General features: G+C 42.2%; 1 protein-coding gene across 1 annotated transcript in view; it reads right to left on the bottom strand.

Annotated features, from left to right (window-relative positions):
* LOC143961240 (A.superbus venom factor 1-like) overlaps nucleotides 1–19,987 on the bottom strand; it is a 187,617-nt gene that overhangs the window by 108,545 nt on the left and 59,085 nt on the right. The window contains exons 8-12 of the mRNA XM_077470475.1: nucleotides 19,318–19,420; nucleotides 10,076–10,196; nucleotides 5,594–5,709; nucleotides 5,014–5,160; nucleotides 1,097–1,303 (exon numbers count right to left, since the gene is read on the bottom strand). Of these exons, the coding sequence (XP_077326601.1) occupies nucleotides 1,097–1,303; nucleotides 5,014–5,160; nucleotides 5,594–5,709; nucleotides 10,076–10,196; nucleotides 19,318–19,420 (694 nt within the window). The remainder of the gene's footprint in view (nucleotides 1–1,096; nucleotides 1,304–5,013; nucleotides 5,161–5,593; nucleotides 5,710–10,075; nucleotides 10,197–19,317; nucleotides 19,421–19,987) is intronic.

Raw genomic sequence — 19,987 nt, 5'->3', positions numbered from 1 at the left:
ATATCCTTTTTGGTTGCACAAAAGCATATGTAATGGAAACTTTTTTCTTTTTTTTTTAATGATCCTTTGTCCTGAGGTTTATATAGGTCTGTGAGGCTGTCATTTGTGGTATAGGAAGGTACACCGCAGGACTTATTTTTCTGTTTAATCCCAGGGCGCCCCAGGCCATTCATAATCCTAGTCATGCTCACAGTTTGTCACTCTGTTTTTAGTTTTTAATTGTAAAGCCAACAGATTACTTGTTCTGAGTATTGTTAATGTTTACATATTGTTTATCCTGCTTAAATATACATTCTCTTAATCATACAAGTTTCTGTCATATTTTAGGGTGTCAGTAAAAAATGTGCTTCATCTGTAAATTATTAATGTTTTGCCAGTAAAAAACTTAGATCTGTGAACAGGGGGTATCGAAGTGAGATGTGGCACGGGGCGGAGGTGTGAAAGAGGGGCAGAGATAAGTTGTGGGGGGGGGGGTGCAGAGTTCAACTGTAAACAGGGGGCACAGAGGTGAGCTGTGGACAAGCAGTGCAAAGCTCAGTTGGGTATAGGGGGGTCCAAAGGTGAGCTGTGGACGGGGAATGAAAAGGTGAGTGATGGTTATGCAGAGGTGAGTTGTGAACAGAGAGTGCAGAGGTGAGGTGTGAATGGGGACGCAGAGGTGTGGATTAGACTGGGACACAGGGGTGAGGCGGAAATGAGGACACAGAGGTGAGGTGTGGATAGGAACGTGATTTTTAATACTGTATCCTATGGATCACTCTGAAATTATTTATTTTTATTTTTGATACATTTTGAAAATGTACCATTGTTGCACTTCCTTTAACGTAAGTTTATTTTTTTTAACTTATTAAATATTTGTTTTGAGCATAGCTTAAATTCTGCGACAAACGCATGTAATGTGGGCAGTGTAATATGTAGGTGGGGCTTTGTGTGGGTGGGAAAAACAGTGGGACATATGATCTTGTATTGCCCGGGGGCCCCATGAGTTGTCAGTCCTCCCCTGGTAACTACATGTGCTTTAGGAAGGCACTTCTGTACTTATCATAGCAGTTTGAATATTATATATGGCATAGGTGGTATTTAAAGAAATCCTTACTATGTAGTTAAAATGGGTGATCTGGTTCCGAACTGATTGGTCATTGTTCCGGATCATGAAGTTGATATGAGCAGCTTCACCAACTTTCAGTCCTCCACCACCAACGGTGAGATGCAGATAATTACCACGAAGCGGTCGGTATGCAGTGGCGGTCATGGCAGCACTTGCTTGTTGCGTGGGCAGTAATTGTGGATCTTCTGTTGTTACCTTGCAATTGAAACAAAATCAACACAAAACTATTGAAAAGAGCAAACAAGGATTTCAAGTAAAATAAAAAACTACAGATCAATGGAAAAAAAATAATTAAAGGGTCACACTCCCCACTACTTCTGTTTTATTGCCTGATAATACTGTAACAAAATAGCATCATACTTTTCAGTACTAAACACTCATGTCATAGTTTTCAGATATTTATTTGTAAAAAATGTTGAAAACCATTTATCATTTTCCTTCCACTTCTCAATTATATGCCACTTTGTGTTGGTCTATCACATAAAATCCCAATAAAATAATTTTTTTGTCGTAACATGACAAAATGTAGAAAATTTCAAGAGGTATGGATACTTTTTAAGGCACTGTAGATACAGACTGATGGACTAGGCAGCATTTTTCCACAATAATGTCTAAATCCAAAGTTAGTGCTCAATCTCTAAAAGTTTCTAGAACTGTTGGTACATTTAAGACATACTAGACATACTATAATAAATCTTTGCCAACTGTTCACTAATCAAGAGTCCTCTAAGTCCTCTAAGCATCTCAAAATATGAATGCCACAAGAGAGCAGTAGGGCTAATACTGTGACCAATAACTTGGTTAAGACCCGAGGAGCAGATAAAAGGCTGAAAAGAAGATGCCTACAGATGTCTAGAGAAGCCAGAAGATCTCCCTGGTGAGGAGAGGCAGTGACGTGCCTGGTGGATACCATGTGGAATTTCTGGTCTCAAATAAAGACATTCAGAGCTGTAAGGTCCAAGAGGCTGTCATCCACAGGATTTGCGAATTTCAGGCTGGGTTCACAGATCCTCCAGCAAACTGAATCCAGGCCAGTTTGAGTAAAACCCCTGGAAGCATTCTGCCACTGAAACTGGGGCATTGTAATTATGATCCAGAAGACCCAAGATGGCTAAATGGAAATCTGCAAATCTATAAGGTGACACTGGAAGGTTGGAGGTGAGAAACCAAGGAGAGGCCATGGAGCAAAACTCAATGTATAGCTTGTATCACTGGGAAATCACCTCCTGTACCCAAGTGTCAGAGATGTAAGCTGTCCAAATGTCCACAAGGGTTAACAAGCGTCTCTCTTGAAAAAATGAGGGTTTACCTTTATGGCAAATAAGTCTTGTTTGAAGATATATGGCAAACTTTAAGCTCCATATCTTGTGAGGGATCAAACCTTGGGAAGTCTTAACATGGAGGACACAGGTAACACACTCAACACTCAACGCTGAACACTCAACACTCAGCGAATGATGTCAGTCCCACTACAGTAACAATTTTTCCAGTGAAAACAAGGCATTTTAGAGGTGCCCAAGGACCTAAGTAAATTATATAACTCCTGGTGGTGATATAGCGCCTGATTGGTCACTACATGAGGTTTTCAAATACAGGGAAGTGCTAAGGCAATGCCAGCAGTACTGTACCTGAAAGACTTTACATGGCTAACTTCTATGAGAATGGAGTCTGGAAAGTGCCATATGCAGAGTCCAGTGCCCAAAGATCACTGGCAGGCTATCCTCAGGGCATCCTGTCCAGCAGGGTCTGGATGAAGGACTTTTGAAGCCAGGCTAATGACTAGATAGTTGTAATTAGGGTGATAATGCTCCTGAAGCACTGTAAAGAAGTAGCTTGATTGAACAAAAAAAATCTGAAAAGCCTGAATGCCTTATAAGGGCTCCATTTGGAGGTTGTTACATTTTAGCGCCAAGTTTTTACCATTAAGTGACTACATTCCAAACACAGTCCTAGTTCTTGCAGTAACTGTCAGAGGTACAGGATGACCCTGTCTCATCTGTCCAGGTCCCTTGTCACTATAAGATCTTGCCCATGACAGTGGGCATACCCTCAGACAGGTCTTTGGTATCTATGTTCAATAGGAATGGAATATGGCCCTGGACTTGTATAGCACCCTGCAACTAACTACATGCATTGCACAAAGTACCACGGTGAGAAAGATCCATTGTCTGAAGTAACATTACAGGCCATCCCCATAGTGTGGGGTGTGGGTATAGTTCCCAAGGTTTTATTGCAGTTGCATCAGTCTGGATGCACTGCTTATGTTGTTGTATTAGAAGATAGTGAAGAGTTGAGGCGATTCAGTTCGCATTGTGCGCTATACAAGTATTTCATTCATTCATTCATTCAGTTGATAGAATAATCTGAAGAGAAAATAATAAAGTAGTTAAGCAAAAGGTGATTTTGTCCATTAAGGAGAAGAGGACCATCACCTTAGGACATTAGCAAAAAACTGAGAACTCATGGAATGTGGTACAGTTATAGAGGAATGCCCAAGAGGTATGTCCTTAAAAGCTTGGCAGTGTCCAATCATCTGAAGGTACCAGGGTACTGTACAATTTATGTCCTGTACTGTACAATTTATTTTTTAATAGTTCCCCCCACCTAGAGACACTAGAAAAATGCAGTAGTTGGCACTAGAAATGGCCTACACTTTCATGTGTCCTCAGTTAGTGTTTCCAGAACACTAGCTTGGCAGTAACAATGTGATTTACAGTAGTGTGATGGTCATGTTGGTCTCTACCAAATTGAAACTCAGTAAGCAGATGTATGTGAAAAGAAAGCTGGTTAATAAGATTTGAAAAGCCCAGAGTCTTCTTTTAAATACTGTTGTCATAAAGTCTGGGATTCATTGTCTAGGTGTGAATTCCCATTCACCTATTGTTTCCATCTGTCTCCTAGTATTGTGCCTCCTCTACCTTGTTAGCAAACTATTGAGAGATGTAATGTGTTCATGTTGATTAGCTTATGGGTTAATTAAATCACTGTCAGCTATTAGTTGCTAGAAGTGAATTAGCTTAATGCATATTGTATATATTGGTTGTTCCTTACTTATGTTAATTATATTATTGTTTACAGTTTGTATTGTTAAGGTAATTTGATCAGAAGGGGAATATCCTCCTGTGGGGTATAAAGTATGTGTGAGTTTCAATAAACAGTCATTCCTTTGGAGTTTACCTCAACAATTACAATGATTGGGGTAAAGGCTGGTATTAGCACTCAATCTACTGGAACAGTTTGAAGGGCAGGAGGCACCGTTATTGGTGGAACCATCAGAGTGCCAATCAGTTCCATCACACTCCACTAAGCAAGTTAGCACTCCACTAAGCAACCAAGACCCCTTTCACACTGAGGCAGTTTTCAGGCATTTTAGCACTAGAAATAGCAACTGTAAAGCACCTAAAAACCCGTCTCACATTCTCTGCAATGAGTGCTTTCACACCCGGGTGGTGCGCAAGCGGGAGGTTTGGAAAATTCCTGCAAGCAGCATCTTTGGGACGGGTTGGGAGCGCTGTATACAGCACTTCCACAATGCCCCTGTCTATTGCAATAAATTTGCATCTCTTCCGAAGCGCCTAAAAAAGCGTTTTCGAAGTGCCACAACACGGGCATTTTTAACCCCTTTTCTAACCCATTCTTTGGGGTTAAAAGCTCCCTGCTAGCGGCTGAATAGCAGCGATCGTTTTAGCGGGGCTTTAGTGCCGTTTAAACAGTGCTTTTCAGCACCTTTTCAGCTAACGCGGCTGAGGCCCCAGTGTGAAAGGAGTCTTAATGGTTTCAAAGATGGTAACTGAAAAACAGATAACCTAGAGGTTGCATTTTTAAGTTATACTATACATGTCTTCATTATTGTGTTCTTAATCTACAAAAAAAACAAAAACATTGTATTAAAATATAATTCTTACAGTTATATCAGTTGAGCTTATATCTGCACGGGTATTGAAGGTCAGCCGGACAGTTCCATCTTTCAGTGTAACCCCTCTCACTGACCCTGGTTCCGCCACCACAGGGACACTGTGTGCTGGAGTCCCATCTGGGTTGGTGACAAACACCTAGGATAGATGTTGAAAGATATTCTCATCACAAATCGTTCTCCAAAAGCAATCTCTAATGTTTAACTAGACATCAAGAATGATACAGTGCCATCACCAGGAAAAAAATGTTACTTCAATTTAAAATGTGCAAACATAAATCTAAGACAAAAAAATGATAAAAAGTGGACCGGACACCACAAGACATTAAAGGGACACTGAAAAGAAAGATTTAAAGGTTTTGTACATTAGTAAAATAATGATTTCCTTTTTTGTAGCTGTATGTATACAATCTTTATTTCACAAACAAACTTTTTAATAGATTACAAAGTTTTTGCCAGTTTGCAAAGGGTTAGCTAAAGAGAAATTAAATCCTTGCTTTTTGCTCCTTTCTGTGTGAATGAAACCTCTACTAATTTGAAATATACATTAAACATCCAACATATTATCTTACCATTAAATTCATAGGCATTCCAGGTTTGAAAAATTTGGAGGTTTTGGTGTAGAGAACTTTGTATGGGGAGATCACCATGGGGATATCAGTAAGTTCATTTTCCACCATATCACTGCCTGCAATTAAAAACACACAATTATTGTGTTATGATGTCAAAATGATTTAGCTGTAAATATATATATATATATATATATATATATATATATATAGGAATGCTCAAGCAATAATAGTGAAGCTTGTACCACTCTTAGCTCTTGCTAAGTCTTTAATGACTCTCGCAAAAAAAAAAACGACAGGAAGAACACTTGTTTCCACTGCTTGTATTTGAGACCAGCTGTTTGCTATTTTTCTTAATATTGTATGCTACTTTTGCTACCACTGGGTTAACACCATGATCAGTGTTAAAGTAGCTAAGATTTGGTAGATGTGAGCTTTCGTTGGCGAATTCAAGCTGAAAGGAAAATTTTAGTTCCTAGGACTTCGTCTTTGTTAGATTAATTTGGAAAGTTCTGCAGTCTCTTGAACAAGGCAATCATAGTAACTTCAGGAATCCACTTAGTTTGATTTAACCTTTACCATGCAAGATTAGGGCTCTTTTTTGGCTCATGTTTTTGAACAGTTTGATGACTTAGAACAGACTTTCTCAACCTTTTTAACATGGAGGATCCCTTGAAATAACCTCTCGATCTCAGGGAACCCCTGTTAAAAATGGCTATATCTACAACTCATGATACATTGGTGTAATGATCAGTGGCAGAGTGGTTCTTACATCTGTGGTTTTGGAGAAGAATTTCCCCCCTACGGATAGCTAGAAAGATCATTGGTGTCACTGGGAACTTATCTGAGAGGCAAAAATTGGTTATTGCTCAAGGAAGCCCTAGCAACCATTGGAAGAACCCTGGTTGAGAAACCCTGACTTAGGACCTAACCATCTCATTATGTTTTTGCCTAGGTGGGAATCTGAGGTCCCGGACTACTGCCTTAAAGGTGAATCTACAGCTTCTGTATTTCTCTAGGTGATTGTCGAACTTCATGACAGGAGGCCTGTATTATCAAGTTCTATGAGGGTCATGTACTTGGCAAGGTTAGAGGTATTGGATCCTTGAGACCTTGTCTCATGACAGGTGTTCCTTCACCATTGCTAGACAATACCTGTTGTATAGTTGTTGAATGATAGAATTAAATAGCAGACAGATTCAGTCCAGGTGAAGGCATGACATTTGAAGGTCTTGTATTGTGTGTCTTGAGAACATTGTGACCAGTCTTCTGAGACTTTGAGGGGATTTGGTTAGCTGGATTCATGATAGTCTGCACATAGTGGCACATGAATTGCTGCATAAGAGGTAAGTGACTTGAGAGGTAGTCCAGTGCAATTGTGTGGTCATTGTTTGGCAGGGTTGCAGTGTCATCAGAGGTTGTCAAGATGGGAAAATATATTTTCCTTTTTTCTTTTCCTTTTCCTTCTTTTCTTTTCAACTGTGCTTCTGCCTCAGTCTGTACAGCCTTTGTTTCTGCTTCAGCCTCTTCCTGATTTCTTGCAGCTTCTGCATGGGCTTGTACGTTAGACTTGTATGTCCGCAACATTCTCAGAATTACCCCTTCTTGACTAATGATGCCACAAAACAAAGTATTAATTCCTTGGTTATTTCCCGCCTTGAATACTGCAACTCCTTCCTCACCTACCTTTGCACAGGATCTCCCCCTTTCAGTTCTTAATGAAGGCTGCTGCTAGACTAATACACCTTTCTAACCAATCCGTGACTGTTGCACCTCATCTCCAGATATCACCCAAATTGTCCTCTCTGCTCCTCCCAAGACCTCCTGCTCTCTAGCTCCCTTGTTACCTCCTCCCACGCTCGCCCCCAAGACTTCCCCATAGCCTCTCCCATCCTCTGGAACTCCCTTCCCCGGTATGTCTGGTTAGCTTCTATCGTGTCTGCCTTTAGGAGATCCTTGAAAACTGATTTATTCAGGGAAGCCAACCCCACCTCCACCTTAGAACTGTACTTGAGTCACCTCCATCAGATTATCCCCCGCTGCTATTACCTTTTATACCACCTCCCCCTCCTTTAGATTGTACCTCCTATTCCTTCTGTAATGAATTGTATTGTAATTTTACTGTCCTCCTTTATATTGTAAAGCACAGCGTAAACTGTTGGCGCTATATAAATCCTGTATAATGATAATAATAGGGGCCTGTGCATGACCTTGTGTAGCCTGTGGTTGAGCTTCTTGTGCTTGAGTGGCTCCTGCTTAAGCAGCTTGTGTTTGAGCTTGATTGGCCTTTGCTTGGGCTTGAGTGGTTTCTGCATGTACTTGCACTTGAGTGGCTTCTGCTTGGACCTGGGCCTGTATATTAGCAGTCTGTGCTTGAGTTTGTGCAGATTGTGCTTGCATTTGAGTGGCTTGCACTTGAGCAGCTTTTGCTTGGGTTTCTGCCTGTGTACACACCTGTTTTCCTGCACCTTAAAGTGGAATTACACCACATCTGAGCACCACAAACCAAAAAATGCTATTTTACTCATTTTTAATATTTAAAGAAAACTTTGTTGAGAAATCACTTTGAAAAAAAACCCTAACATTTCTAGCTGTGGCCATCTAGAGTAAGGGCAGATGATTCATGAATCATTTACTTCCTGAAATCCATTTGCCCTTAGCTCAGGCATGCAGGCAGGAGAGTGTGCTTAAAAAAAATATATATACATTTTTTTATACATACAGTATATATACTGTATATACATACATTTTATTCAGATAGTGTTTATAAATTATTTATTATATGTATTACTTTTTTTGATAGTGCTTCACTGTTTGTAATATTTTTTTCTGCTGTAATTTGAGGAGTTCACATTTTGTAGTGATAGCTGCTTTCTGATTTATTTATCTTTTATATATTTCTGAACAGGGTGAGGGTTTTTATTATATACAAGAAATAAGAAAAATTTGAATTGCGCTAAATCTGTGAATTTAAACAAATATAAACCATAAATCGATAAAGCACCTCAATATTGAAATCATTCACACATCTATATAAGTGATAGACTGAAATTTCAAATAAACCCAAAGGCATTTTACAACATTGGAGCATTTATATTTTTATATAGCACGGTTATCCATTCATGGGCTTGATTACCAATGAGGGGATCCTAAGGTTACCAAGGATAGCAAGCAAGCTCGGTGCGCTCTGGAAGTAAGGTGTGCCTGTATTACATGCTTTCCCTGATCCTCTGTAACAGGGGATCACGGATATCTGGTAAGAAGTGATTCTATCCTTAGTGGTGGTGGATTCAACACAGTTTTTTTGTTCATCAATGACTGCAGACACACTTTATTTGTGGATGGACTTCACTCTTAAGTTGAGCACGGGTGGATGTCATACTTTAAGTTGGTTACACAGAGACATTTTTATTTGTTTGGACTCTGACTAATGATTTTTTTTTTATTTTTTCACGCCTGATTTATAATTGTTATTTTTCATTTGTGGTTCACTAATCAACTTTTTATTTTTTGGTATTTTGAGACTCAATATTCATGGTTTGTTGTCTCAATATTCACATTCACTTATCTGTTCATTCAGTCTATCACTTATATAGATGTGTGAATGATTGCAATATTGAGGTGCTTTATTTATCAATTTATGGTTTATATTTGTTTAAATTCACATATTTATCGTGATTTGAATTTTTCTTATATCTGTTTACTGTATTGGTTTTACACAGGAGAATTGCTGCTTCCATTTTTGAACAGATTTCACACACTTTATATCTTAGCGCAGTTTCTTTTTATTATATACAATACCTCACATGTGAGGTGTGATTGTCGTTTACATATGCGTGCAGGGCCTACGTGTGCATACGCATTTGGGGGAATGGAGCTGTTTTAAAATTTATATTTTTTATTTATTTGTTTATTTACACATTTTTTTCATTTAACTTGATTACTATCACAAGGGATGAACAACATCCTTTGCAATAGCTTGGGCAATGACAGGTCCTCCTTATGGAGAGATCTGGGGCCTATTATACCCCTAATTCTCTCCTCTGCCTTCCAAGGGAGCCAATCAAACTGAGATTAGTTTGATTGGTTGCTTCACTGGCCAAGTAAATAAACATTGATAACGAAAGTGACAAAATCCTCATCACTTCCAACTTTATTCGTTACAGAGAAGAGGGATGCACGGTTGTTCTTCCCTCTTGTTTGTGAACAATCAGCCCAATCGTTTATAGCAGTCCTGAAGCTGTAGCCATGATCCTGATATAACCACTTTTTCCCAAGGCCGAAGGATGGCACTTGGTTAAAAATTAGTTCTGATACTTTAAATATTTAGTGAAGGAGGCATTTACCTACAGCCCACCATGTAAAAACATCCCCTCTCCATTTGGACAACTCTATTTCCATATATTTTCCAGAATGCGTTTCCATTCGAAACTCCAAAATGTATATTAGATATTTGGGTGGATACTAGCAAGTTAAAGTTCCCACCTGATTCAGTGATGACCGTAGCAGATACACTCAGCCTCCACTCAAGCATCTCCTTCTCCTGCTTGAAGTACTTCACTAGGTCTTCTCTTCTCAAAGCAGTTGAGCCTTTACCATCCTCTATCTGGAATTAGACCAATCAGGGGGGAGTTGTATTTATGTCAATTAAATAATTATAAATATAAGTTGGCAATTGATCAACATTGTTGAAAATAAGAATACTAAATTCTGATTCATGAACAGGGTAAGGTACACAAGGGATTTAAATAGGATGTTCCTGTAGGAACACTACCCCATACTGATTTAAGTGGACGTTCTTTGTAAAATCCAAAACCCAAACCTTTGATACTTGCCTTGCCAGCCCTTCCTTGCTGTCCCTGCCTCCATCACAACAAGCATTAAATTCCATAGTGTTGGTTGGTATCATCAGCTAAGGTAAAGTGAAGGGGTCGGGTATTTGCAATTTACATAGGTCAGGGGTCAGGTGTATACAATGTACATACTGTAGGGATCAGAAGTATATACAGCCCAGTTAACTACACCCCCTATTTATAATTTCTCCACCTCCTTTTTACACATAGCACAACAGTACCAACTGTGCACACACTGTATACACACTTTATAAATGCATGTAACCTTGTCTGCACAGACTGAGCTGTCCTTGAAGTGCCACATACTGTACACAGTTGATGCTTCAGCTGTTCTCCCTCTCCTGGGATGCCAGGGAGGAAGGGAGAGAGAGGACACAAAATGCTTGTAAGTCTGTGCAGCAGCCACTGTGAGCTAAAGGAGAGCCCACCCACCACCACATGATTTAGTAAAGTTGCTGGGTTGCCTGGGAGATAAGAGGATTGGTGGGAACTACCTGGGACTATAGGAAATATAGTTTCCTTGGGACATCTTCCTATTATGCCATAGCTGAACAGGACTACAAGTTACAGCAGACTGGAGAGCTGCAGCAGGAAAGAAAAGGGATTTAAACTTTGGGGGAGAGTTGGGAGAGCTATGAGGTGGTCACTAGAGAAAGAGAGAGACTCTTCTGCCACATCCACTCAGAGATCACCACTGTCAGGTCCTGAGAGATTCTCATTCCCAGATCCTGAGTCAGCGCTAACATCATCAGTTCCATGGGAGATCGTTTTCGCCGAGTCCTGTTTCCAGACAAGGAGCTGGAGGAGGCGTAATCACAGATCATTTGATGGTGAGAAGCCACAACTTCCTGCTCATGTCTTAACATGGACAATGTTGCCCATTTTTTTTTTTATATTAACGTTCAGGAGTGCTTTATTGAAAGGTAAAATACAGTACAATATAACAGCAACTGCAACATTGCAAGTTGTATCAAATCATTGAAAGACATGATATACATACTATAGTAGGTCAACCATATAACCAACACCGCAGCTCAATTAGAAATATGAACAAAAGGGGGGGGAAGGGGGGGGGGGGAGAAAAAAGAGGGGAAGAGGGATCCTGGTCAAAAAAAAAAGGGGGGGGGAGGGAGGATAATGGGGATAAAGGACAGGAGATGGGGGGAGGGAAAGAGAGAGGGGGAGGGAGAGGAGGGGAAGGAATCATAGCAGTCATGACCAGAACATTAGCACGTTGTCCATGACGACCATATTTTGTCATATTTCCAGGGACAGCCACAACTGATATATGTCAGTTTGTAAAGAGGTAGGGCAGCATTGATTTTATTTTCCCAGGAGGACACAGAGGGGGTATCAGAGGAGGTCCACTTACATAATATTTCCTTTTTGGCATAAAACAGAAGGTACAGAATTAACAATTTACTATGGTGTGACCTCTGCTCATCATCTATGACACCCAACAAGGCCAGCTCGGGCGTCATGGGAACAGAGAGCTCAAGTAGAACATTAAGTTGCTCAAATATTTTTGCCCAAAAGGACATCAGAGCAGGGCATGTCCAAAACATGTGTATATATATGTGCCCAGGTTCATCCGACACCGTGGGCATTGCAGGTCTCTGTCCGGGTACATTCTGGACAAGCGTGCCGGTGTGAAATAAACTCTGTGCAGAAATTTGGTCTGTATGAGCTTGTCTCCCACAGAGATAACCAGTTTGGGCCCCCCCTCCAAGCATTCCTCCCAATCCTCCCTTTCCAGGGCCAGTATATCTGTCTTCCATAGGTCTCACAGTCTATCTTAATGGAGTCAATGGGAAGTAAAGTATTATATAGAGCAGATAGGGCTTTCAACAGGTTGCTGCAAGACAAAAGATCCTCTACTGGGTCTAGTTGAAGGTGTGGTTGTGTAGGAAATTGGGCTCTAGCAGAAACAAAGTTGGGCATAGTGCCTGCCGTCGATCCGAGTCCAACAGGGAAATGATTTGCAGTGACTGGAGCATGGTGATGCAACCTTATATTCCACGACTTGCAGAGTGAAGGGGAGTATTCGGGCACAGTCACATCAGGATATCAATAGGTAGTAGTGGCTTCAGTTCAGTGCAGTCGAGGGATACATCCTGACACTATCCACAACGTTTGTTGTAGCTAAACAGAAACCAGCAAGATCCCAAAGGAAACAGCATGAGTGTAGGGTGAAGTGTATGGATTGTAACTGGATATCAGCGGCGAAGAGGCAGCGAATCAAGCCACTCTGCAGCGCCCCGGGGAGTAGTAAAAAATTTCACAGTTTCTCCATCCTGGACCCTCAGCTTGGCGGGGGAGAGGACACTCTATTTAATGTTCCGCTCCCTCAGCCCCACTTTAATCTGGTCAAAGGATCTATGAAGTTTTTGAGTCTCTTTAGAGTAGTCAGAAAATAAAAGTAAGGTGCTGTTTTGGTATTTCAACTCACCTACCTTGCGGGCAGCCTTGAGGATCTCGTCCCGATCCCTGAAGTTGAGCAACCGGAAAATTAGGGTACGTGGCCGGGCTTCTGGCGGCCCGGGGACTGGGGGATCCGATGGGCACGCTCCACCGTGTAATACGGTGAGAGCTGCGCCACCGGTAGTATTCTCTTCAGAAGATCTTCCACAATCACCGTGGGATTTTTTTCTCCTTCTACACCTTCTTGCATGCCAACAATCCGAAGATTATTTCTTCTATTCCAGTTCTCGGCGTCATCCAACTTGTATTCCAAGGCCCGGACCCTTGTCTGGAGAGTGCAGATAGACGTGGTGCGTTCCTGGATGGTGTCCTCCGTCTGGCTAATCCACTGTTCCGCCTCCAACACCCTTGAGCGGAGCTTGTACACATCCTGTCGGATGAGCCCAACATCTAACTGTACAGCCTCAGTCTTGTTGGTCAATGTGGCCTGGTAGGTAGCGATCACCGCCATCACCTCCTGAAAGCCGAGCCTTGTCTCGGTTGACTGTTCCTCCATCTCAGTTTGTGACGCCATATTGCAAGCTTTCCTAGGGGGAGCTTTCACGTGTGTGTGGCAGCCCGCGGGGTTGTAGCCTCCTTGTTGGGAGGAAAATACATTTTCTTTGAATGAATGAATGAATGAAATACTTGTATAGCGCACAATGCAAACTGAATCGCCTCTAGGCGCTGTGACGAGCTTTGATCATCTGCTAAAAGAGGAAGGTCTTGAGTTTTTTCCTAAAAGCCAGGTGATTTTCTTCCAGGCGGATGTTAATTGGTGGAGCATTCCATAGCCGAGGCCCTTGGACAGCGAATCTCCAATCACCCTTGGATTTATACCGGGCTTTGGGCACGAGGAGGAGGTTTTTCCCTGCGCCTAGTTCTGCAGGACATTCTGGAGTCAATCAGGGTGGTTTTTGCTTTTTTGCCTAATAAATCAGACAGGAGTCAGGATGTATGTCATAAAAGCAGCAGAGCTCTGGATCCTGTGTGCTCTCAGATCTCCATCTTGATCACGCCCCCCCATGTTGCCTATTATTATTATTATACAATTGTGTACTTATGCCCAGTATTGTGGGTTCCACTCAAATCTCAGTGATCCAATGCCACAAAATTACCAATACACTAGTGGGAGAGGTGGGGAGACTGATGATAGTTCCCACTACCACCCCTTAGTTGCGACCTCCCTGGTTTTAGGGTTCAGGGGCAGAGACATTTGGTCCTCCAATTATTTACAGTGGTGTGAAAAAGTGTTTGCCCCCTTCCTCATTTCCTGTTCCTTTGCATGTTTGTCACACTTAAGTGTTTCGGAACATCAAACCAATTTAAGCAATAGTCAAGGACAACACAAGTAAACACAAAATGCAATTTGTAAATGAAGGTGTTTATTATTAAAGGTGAAAAAAAATCCAAACCATCATGGCCCTGTGTGAAAAAGTGATTGCCCCCTAAACCTAATAACTGGTTGGGCCACCCTTAGCAGCAACAACTGCAACCAAGCGTTTGCGATAATGTGCAATGAGGCTTTTACAGCGTCCTGGAGGAATTTTGGCCCTCTCATCTTTGCAGAATTGTCCTAATTCAGTTACATTAGAGGGTTTTCGAGCATGAACGGCCTTTTTAAGGTCATACCACAACATCTCAATAGGATTCAGGTCAGGACTTTGGCTAGGCCACTCCAAAGTCTTCATTTTGTTTTTCTTCAGCCATTCGGTGGTGGACTTGCTGGTGTGTTTAGGATCATTGTCCTGCTGCAGAACCCAAGTTCGTTTCAGCTTGAGTACACGAACAGATGGTCGGACATTCTCCTTCAGGATCTCTTGGTAGACAGCAGAATTCATAGTTCCTTTTATCACGGCAAGTCTTCCAGGTCCTGAAGCAGCAAAACAGCCCCAGACCATCACACTACCACCACCATATTTTACTGTTGGTATAATGTTCTTTTTATGAAATGCAGTGTTCCTTCTACGCCAGATATACTTGGACACACACCTTCCAAATAGTTCCACTTTTGTCTCATCGGTTCACAGAATGTTGTCCCAAAAGTCTTGGGGATCATCAAGATGTGTTGTGGAGAAATTGAGACAAGCTTTGATGTTCTTTTTGCTCAGCAGTGGTTTTCTCCTTGGAACTCTGCCATGCAGGCCATTTTTGCCCAGTCTTTTCCTGATGGTGGAGGCATGAACGCTGACCTTAACTGAGGCAAGTGAGGCCTGCAGTTCCTTGGACGTTGTTGTGGGGTCTTTTGTGACCTCTTGGATGAGTCGTTGCTGCGCTCTTGGGGTAATTTTGGGCGGCCGGCCACTCCTGGGAAGGTTCACCACTGTTCCATGTCTTCGCCATTTGTGGATAATGGCTCTCACTGTGGTTCGCTGGAATTCCCAAAGCTTTGGAAATGGCTTTATAACCCTTTCCAGACTGATAGATCTCAATTACTTTCTTTCTCAATTGTTCCTGAATTTCTTTGGGTCTCGGCATGATGTGTAGCTTTTAAGGATCTTCTGGTGGACCTTACTGTGTCAAGCAGCTCCTATTTATGTGATGCCTTGATTGTGAACAGGTGTGGCAATAATCAGGCCTGGGTGTGGCTAGAGAAATTGAACTCAGGTGTGGACAACCACAGTTATAGTATGTTTTAACAAGGGGGGCAATCACTTTTTCACACAGGGCCATGATGGTTTGGATTTTTTTTCACCTTTAATAATAAACACCTTCATTTACAAATTGCATTTTGTGTTTACTTGTGTTGTCCTTGACTATTGTTTAAATTGGTTTGATGTTCCGAAACACTTAAGTGTGACAAACATGCAAAGGAACAGGAAATGAGGAAGGGGGCAAACACTTTTTCACACCACTGTATGGTGTTGTTTCCATTTATTACTGTTTACTGTTATTGCTGTTCTGTATTTTTTTGTCCATTGAGAATATTTTCCAAATAAATCTTCTTCACGTACCCTTGGTGTGTCAGAGGGTGTGGAATTGCAGGAAAGGTTGTTGGTATCCACAATCAGGGAACCCAAACATCAGCGGCTCCTTCGGGGGTAAGTACTACATACACACTATATACATTACCATGGTTATTCACCCTCGCTTTTGTTTATTTCTCTTTAGTAAATCATTCTACTGTGTGATAGATTTTTCCTTTTGCCATGAGTTTTCTTGTACGTTGTATACTGAGCTAAACCTTACTATTTTAGGGCAGCCACTTTCACACATAACCACACTAAGAAAATTTTTACCAACATAAGGTTGTTATATTTGATTATACTATGTGTCCCCTCACCTGAAAGATGGTCTCCATCCATATGAGTGAGCCCTTCTGCCATAGTGTCATAGTGTCATATTAGCTGCTCTACCATGCACTACACTGCACTTCCTTCTATCTCCTTTATACCCTTGTTTTTTGGGCAGAGTAGCCTGCTCTTCTGGTTGGCTGATTTACTCATCCCTGTCCTTGCAGCCTGCTAAAATGTCCATTGATATGGGAAAATCTTTCAAGAATAACCAGAAGTTTCAGACATGTGAACTGCCGGCATTAAAATTAATCTGTCGCTTCTGTAGCACCTCCCTGACCCTCGGAGGCATGGCAGTAACCTCCCACAAACAGGGTGGGCTCAGGGTTAGATCACTTAGCCAGTGCTGAGAAATGTAGATAGATGGGTGCCAGTTAGATGAAACAACAATGGTATTTATCATTCACAGTCCATGGGAGAGAGGGTTAGGGTCGCAATTGCCCAGATTAAAGCAAAACTCCACCACTTCAGTTTTCACAGCACGGGAAAAGGACTTTTAAGTCAAGACTAACACTCCTGTGTTAGAACTCTTTGGCAGACATCACCCTTTTTCTCAAGGTGAGTCACCCAGCTCCTACACAAGGTTCCAGCATAAAAACCCTTCAGACACATCCAGCAGTAGTCTCCTCTGGGTCTCCATTCTGTTTCCAATCTTCTGCAGGAAAGTCAAACAACCTCCATGGGACTCCATACTGCCTCCAGGTAGGGTCAGCAGCAACAGGCTTAATCTCCAAGCCTAAACACCTCCAGGCTCCTTTCAGCCATGCAAGCCTAAAGAAGCAGCTCCATCACAAGCCTACCAACCCAGGCCGGAACCTGGGGGGAAGAGAGTTTGCATCAGCCAGCCCCATATATTTTAACCTTTTCTCAAAATGCACCACTGGCACAGGAAACTTCTAAAGGTTGACTAGGAAAAGAAAATTCATAATCCTACTGTATAATCTCACGCTAATACCAGAAGTGATAGATGGTAAAATTGGCAGTCAGGCTGGACCTAGAGGAAGCTGTACAAGACACAGACTACAAATTGGCACTGGCTGACTGCATCCATGCAGAACTACATTTTGAGACACTCCTGTTTTTAAGGAAGCAACAGTCTTTTTTAAGTTGTGTGTTTACATCTTCTCTTCATCTGCTGCAGATGCTCCCAGCCACCAGTTGAGCTAGCTAGAAGAAAAGAAGAGGGAGGGACTGCTCATTTACCCCATTACGTAGCCCATCACTTTGTTCAGCTTCCTATAGTGGTAGATGGGAGCAGCCGTTACAAGGGAGCCTGTAATGTCTGATTTCCATTATATATCCCAAAACACAAGCGTTCTATTCTTCATTTTAGACTAGTGGGTTGAGCTACACACATTTAAAAAGCACAGTGATGTCATTTACAAGTGTGCATTACGTTGTGCTAGTTTTGGGAGTTGGAGCAGTTGGTGAACAATAGAAATTAATACAGTTGCAAAGAAAATAAAAGCTGGGTGGAGGGCCCAGTCATGTGGCCTTTCAAAGTTGCACAACTGGCTATTTCCAATCATGGAGATCTCAATGGTCTGCATTTTAAGAATGGGCAGTAAAAAGCATGCACGGTAACCATGTGAAGTATAAGTATTTCAAGTAAAACAAAATAATGATTTAATGCCCAATTGAACCTTTGAAACACAATCCAAGAGTGTCAAAATAAAAGGTGTCCAAAGCCTCACAACTTGTTTTCTTTCTTCAAGCAGCTACTGAATGAAATGTTGGCTCTTTGTAGAGAAGCGCTTATCTCCTTGCAGAGGTTCGATGTCACCTGATGAGCAGACCCTGTAAGCAGGTGCTTACAGGGTACCTATGAAGAGGTTAAATGTATTGCACTGTACACTTTTGTAGTTAGTTGGCTGCCTGGATGGGGAAGGGTGTGCAACAACCTTATTCTCAGGCATTTTTAGGACCTAACAACCCCCCCCCCCCCCAGAGGGAACCAATAAATAGAAAAGGCTGGAGCCTGGCACAATCGGTAATACTCATAGGACTGGAGGGAGAGACTGGCTGTAGGATGTAATCTGTGTTGAAACCCATGACCCTCCCCATTTGCTCACCCCCTTGAGAAAAGCGCACCTGGAACCAGGACACCTCCACTTATGGACTGAAAGGACTTTTACCTGAGAAGATATGATCTGGGCAGCCATGTTGGTTAGCAATGGACTGTTCTGTCTACCTCATGTGGACTGTAAAGCTAAACATTCAGTAAAGTCCGTTAACTGTTTTATGCCTGATCAGAAGTTACTCAAAAGGGTGTATGAAGGTACATGGCATAATCTAATGAACACAGCCTGTGAAGTACACACAGGGGTGAAGAGGAATGAATGACTGGAGGGTCATCACAAAGGGTTCACTTAGCAGAGGAGTTGGCTCGAAGTTTACAGTTGTTATGGGTAAAAAAACTGGTGGGAATGAAATAGCAGCCAGAAAGGCATGGATGACGGTTCCTCTGGTTAGCAGGGGGATGGTGTTCTGCCTCTTTCTTTCGCGATCGGTGCCACTAAAGCACTCAGGATCGAATATGTGACCTAGATATGCCATGGGCCTAGAAACAGGTACGGGAGAGTTGAAGGAGTTAATTAGGGCGCCCTCAGAGGTTCGCATATAATGCATGGCGGAACACCTATTCTGTCACTGGGAGTGAGGTGGCAGGAAATATGGATTGGTGGAGTGGGACACAGGCTCAGTGGTGTCTCCCTCTAAATGCTACATTCTGAGAGACAAGGTGTGTAGAGTCATGGGACAGAGTGTTTCACACTATGAAACTTCAAGTTGCACAAGATGAACGACTCAATTCTAAGTATGGAGCTCCTCATTAAGGTTTGCATGACCATGGCCCCACCTGGTCCCGGGCATTAGTCAGCGCATTCACAAGGAAAGTACCCCCATGTGTAGGGCAAGTTGGTCCCACCCAAAGACCACTGCTTCCCCACAGAGAGTAGGTACCAATTTTGCAGCTGCTGGCAGGTAGACAGATTGTCCTACTTAGAACTGTGCTGTTGTAGATAGAAAACTAAGATTTTCCACACGTTTTTATTTTGGTGTACCTTGAATTCGATTTTGGGTTCAATGGGTTCATAATAGATTTTAAGCTAGGAATCAGTACCTGAATCCTTCTTAGAGTATCCGGTAGACTTTTTCTTTCACTCTCTCTTGTCACTGAGAAAAGCACATAGGCCATACCATGCACAGGATTTCCATAGAGATAACTAAAAAAGAAAGAAAAAAGAATTACATGTTTGAGAATAACCACATACAGACATCTCCTGTACAGATATCATCCATCACTAGAACACACACATCTCCTGTACAGATATTCACCATCACTAGAGCATGTGTAGGCGGGTGCAGTCTACATTCTCCACTGCAGGTGGCGCTCATCTGTAGCAGCAATGGAACCGGAGGAGGAAGTCAGGAGAAACCCCTGGAACAGTGATCCAGTTGGATGTACTGGAGCCAGGTGACCTGACTTCGGCAGCCATCTTTGGTCTTGCAAAGTCTTTTTAAGTCCCTGCCCCCAGGTTTTGGTGCACTGTTTGGGAGTGGATAGTATAGGGACATGATACCCATCTGTCAGGAAAGTAGTGGTAGGGAGAGGTTCTAGAAAAGTAGGGAAAGAGTAGGGCCAATGTCTGCCTTATCAAAAAGCTCCCCTTTTGGGTTGGACCTGCCAGGCCGCACTCTACTCTTCTTGTCAGACGCTGTCTGCAGCTCGAACTCTTATACCACTGACTCTGCTTCGAATTGTTGTAAGTGCCCCAGTCGGGTGAGCTTTC

Source organism: Lithobates pipiens, unplaced genomic scaffold (assembly GCF_037356315.1).
Source record: "Lithobates pipiens isolate NorthernLeopardFrog02 unplaced genomic scaffold, aLitPip1_a1.2 Scaffold_8, whole genome shotgun sequence".
Classification (NCBI taxonomy): Eukaryota; Metazoa; Chordata; class Amphibia; order Anura; family Ranidae; genus Lithobates; species Lithobates pipiens.
This window is presented reverse-complemented; position numbering and strand designations above follow the sequence as displayed.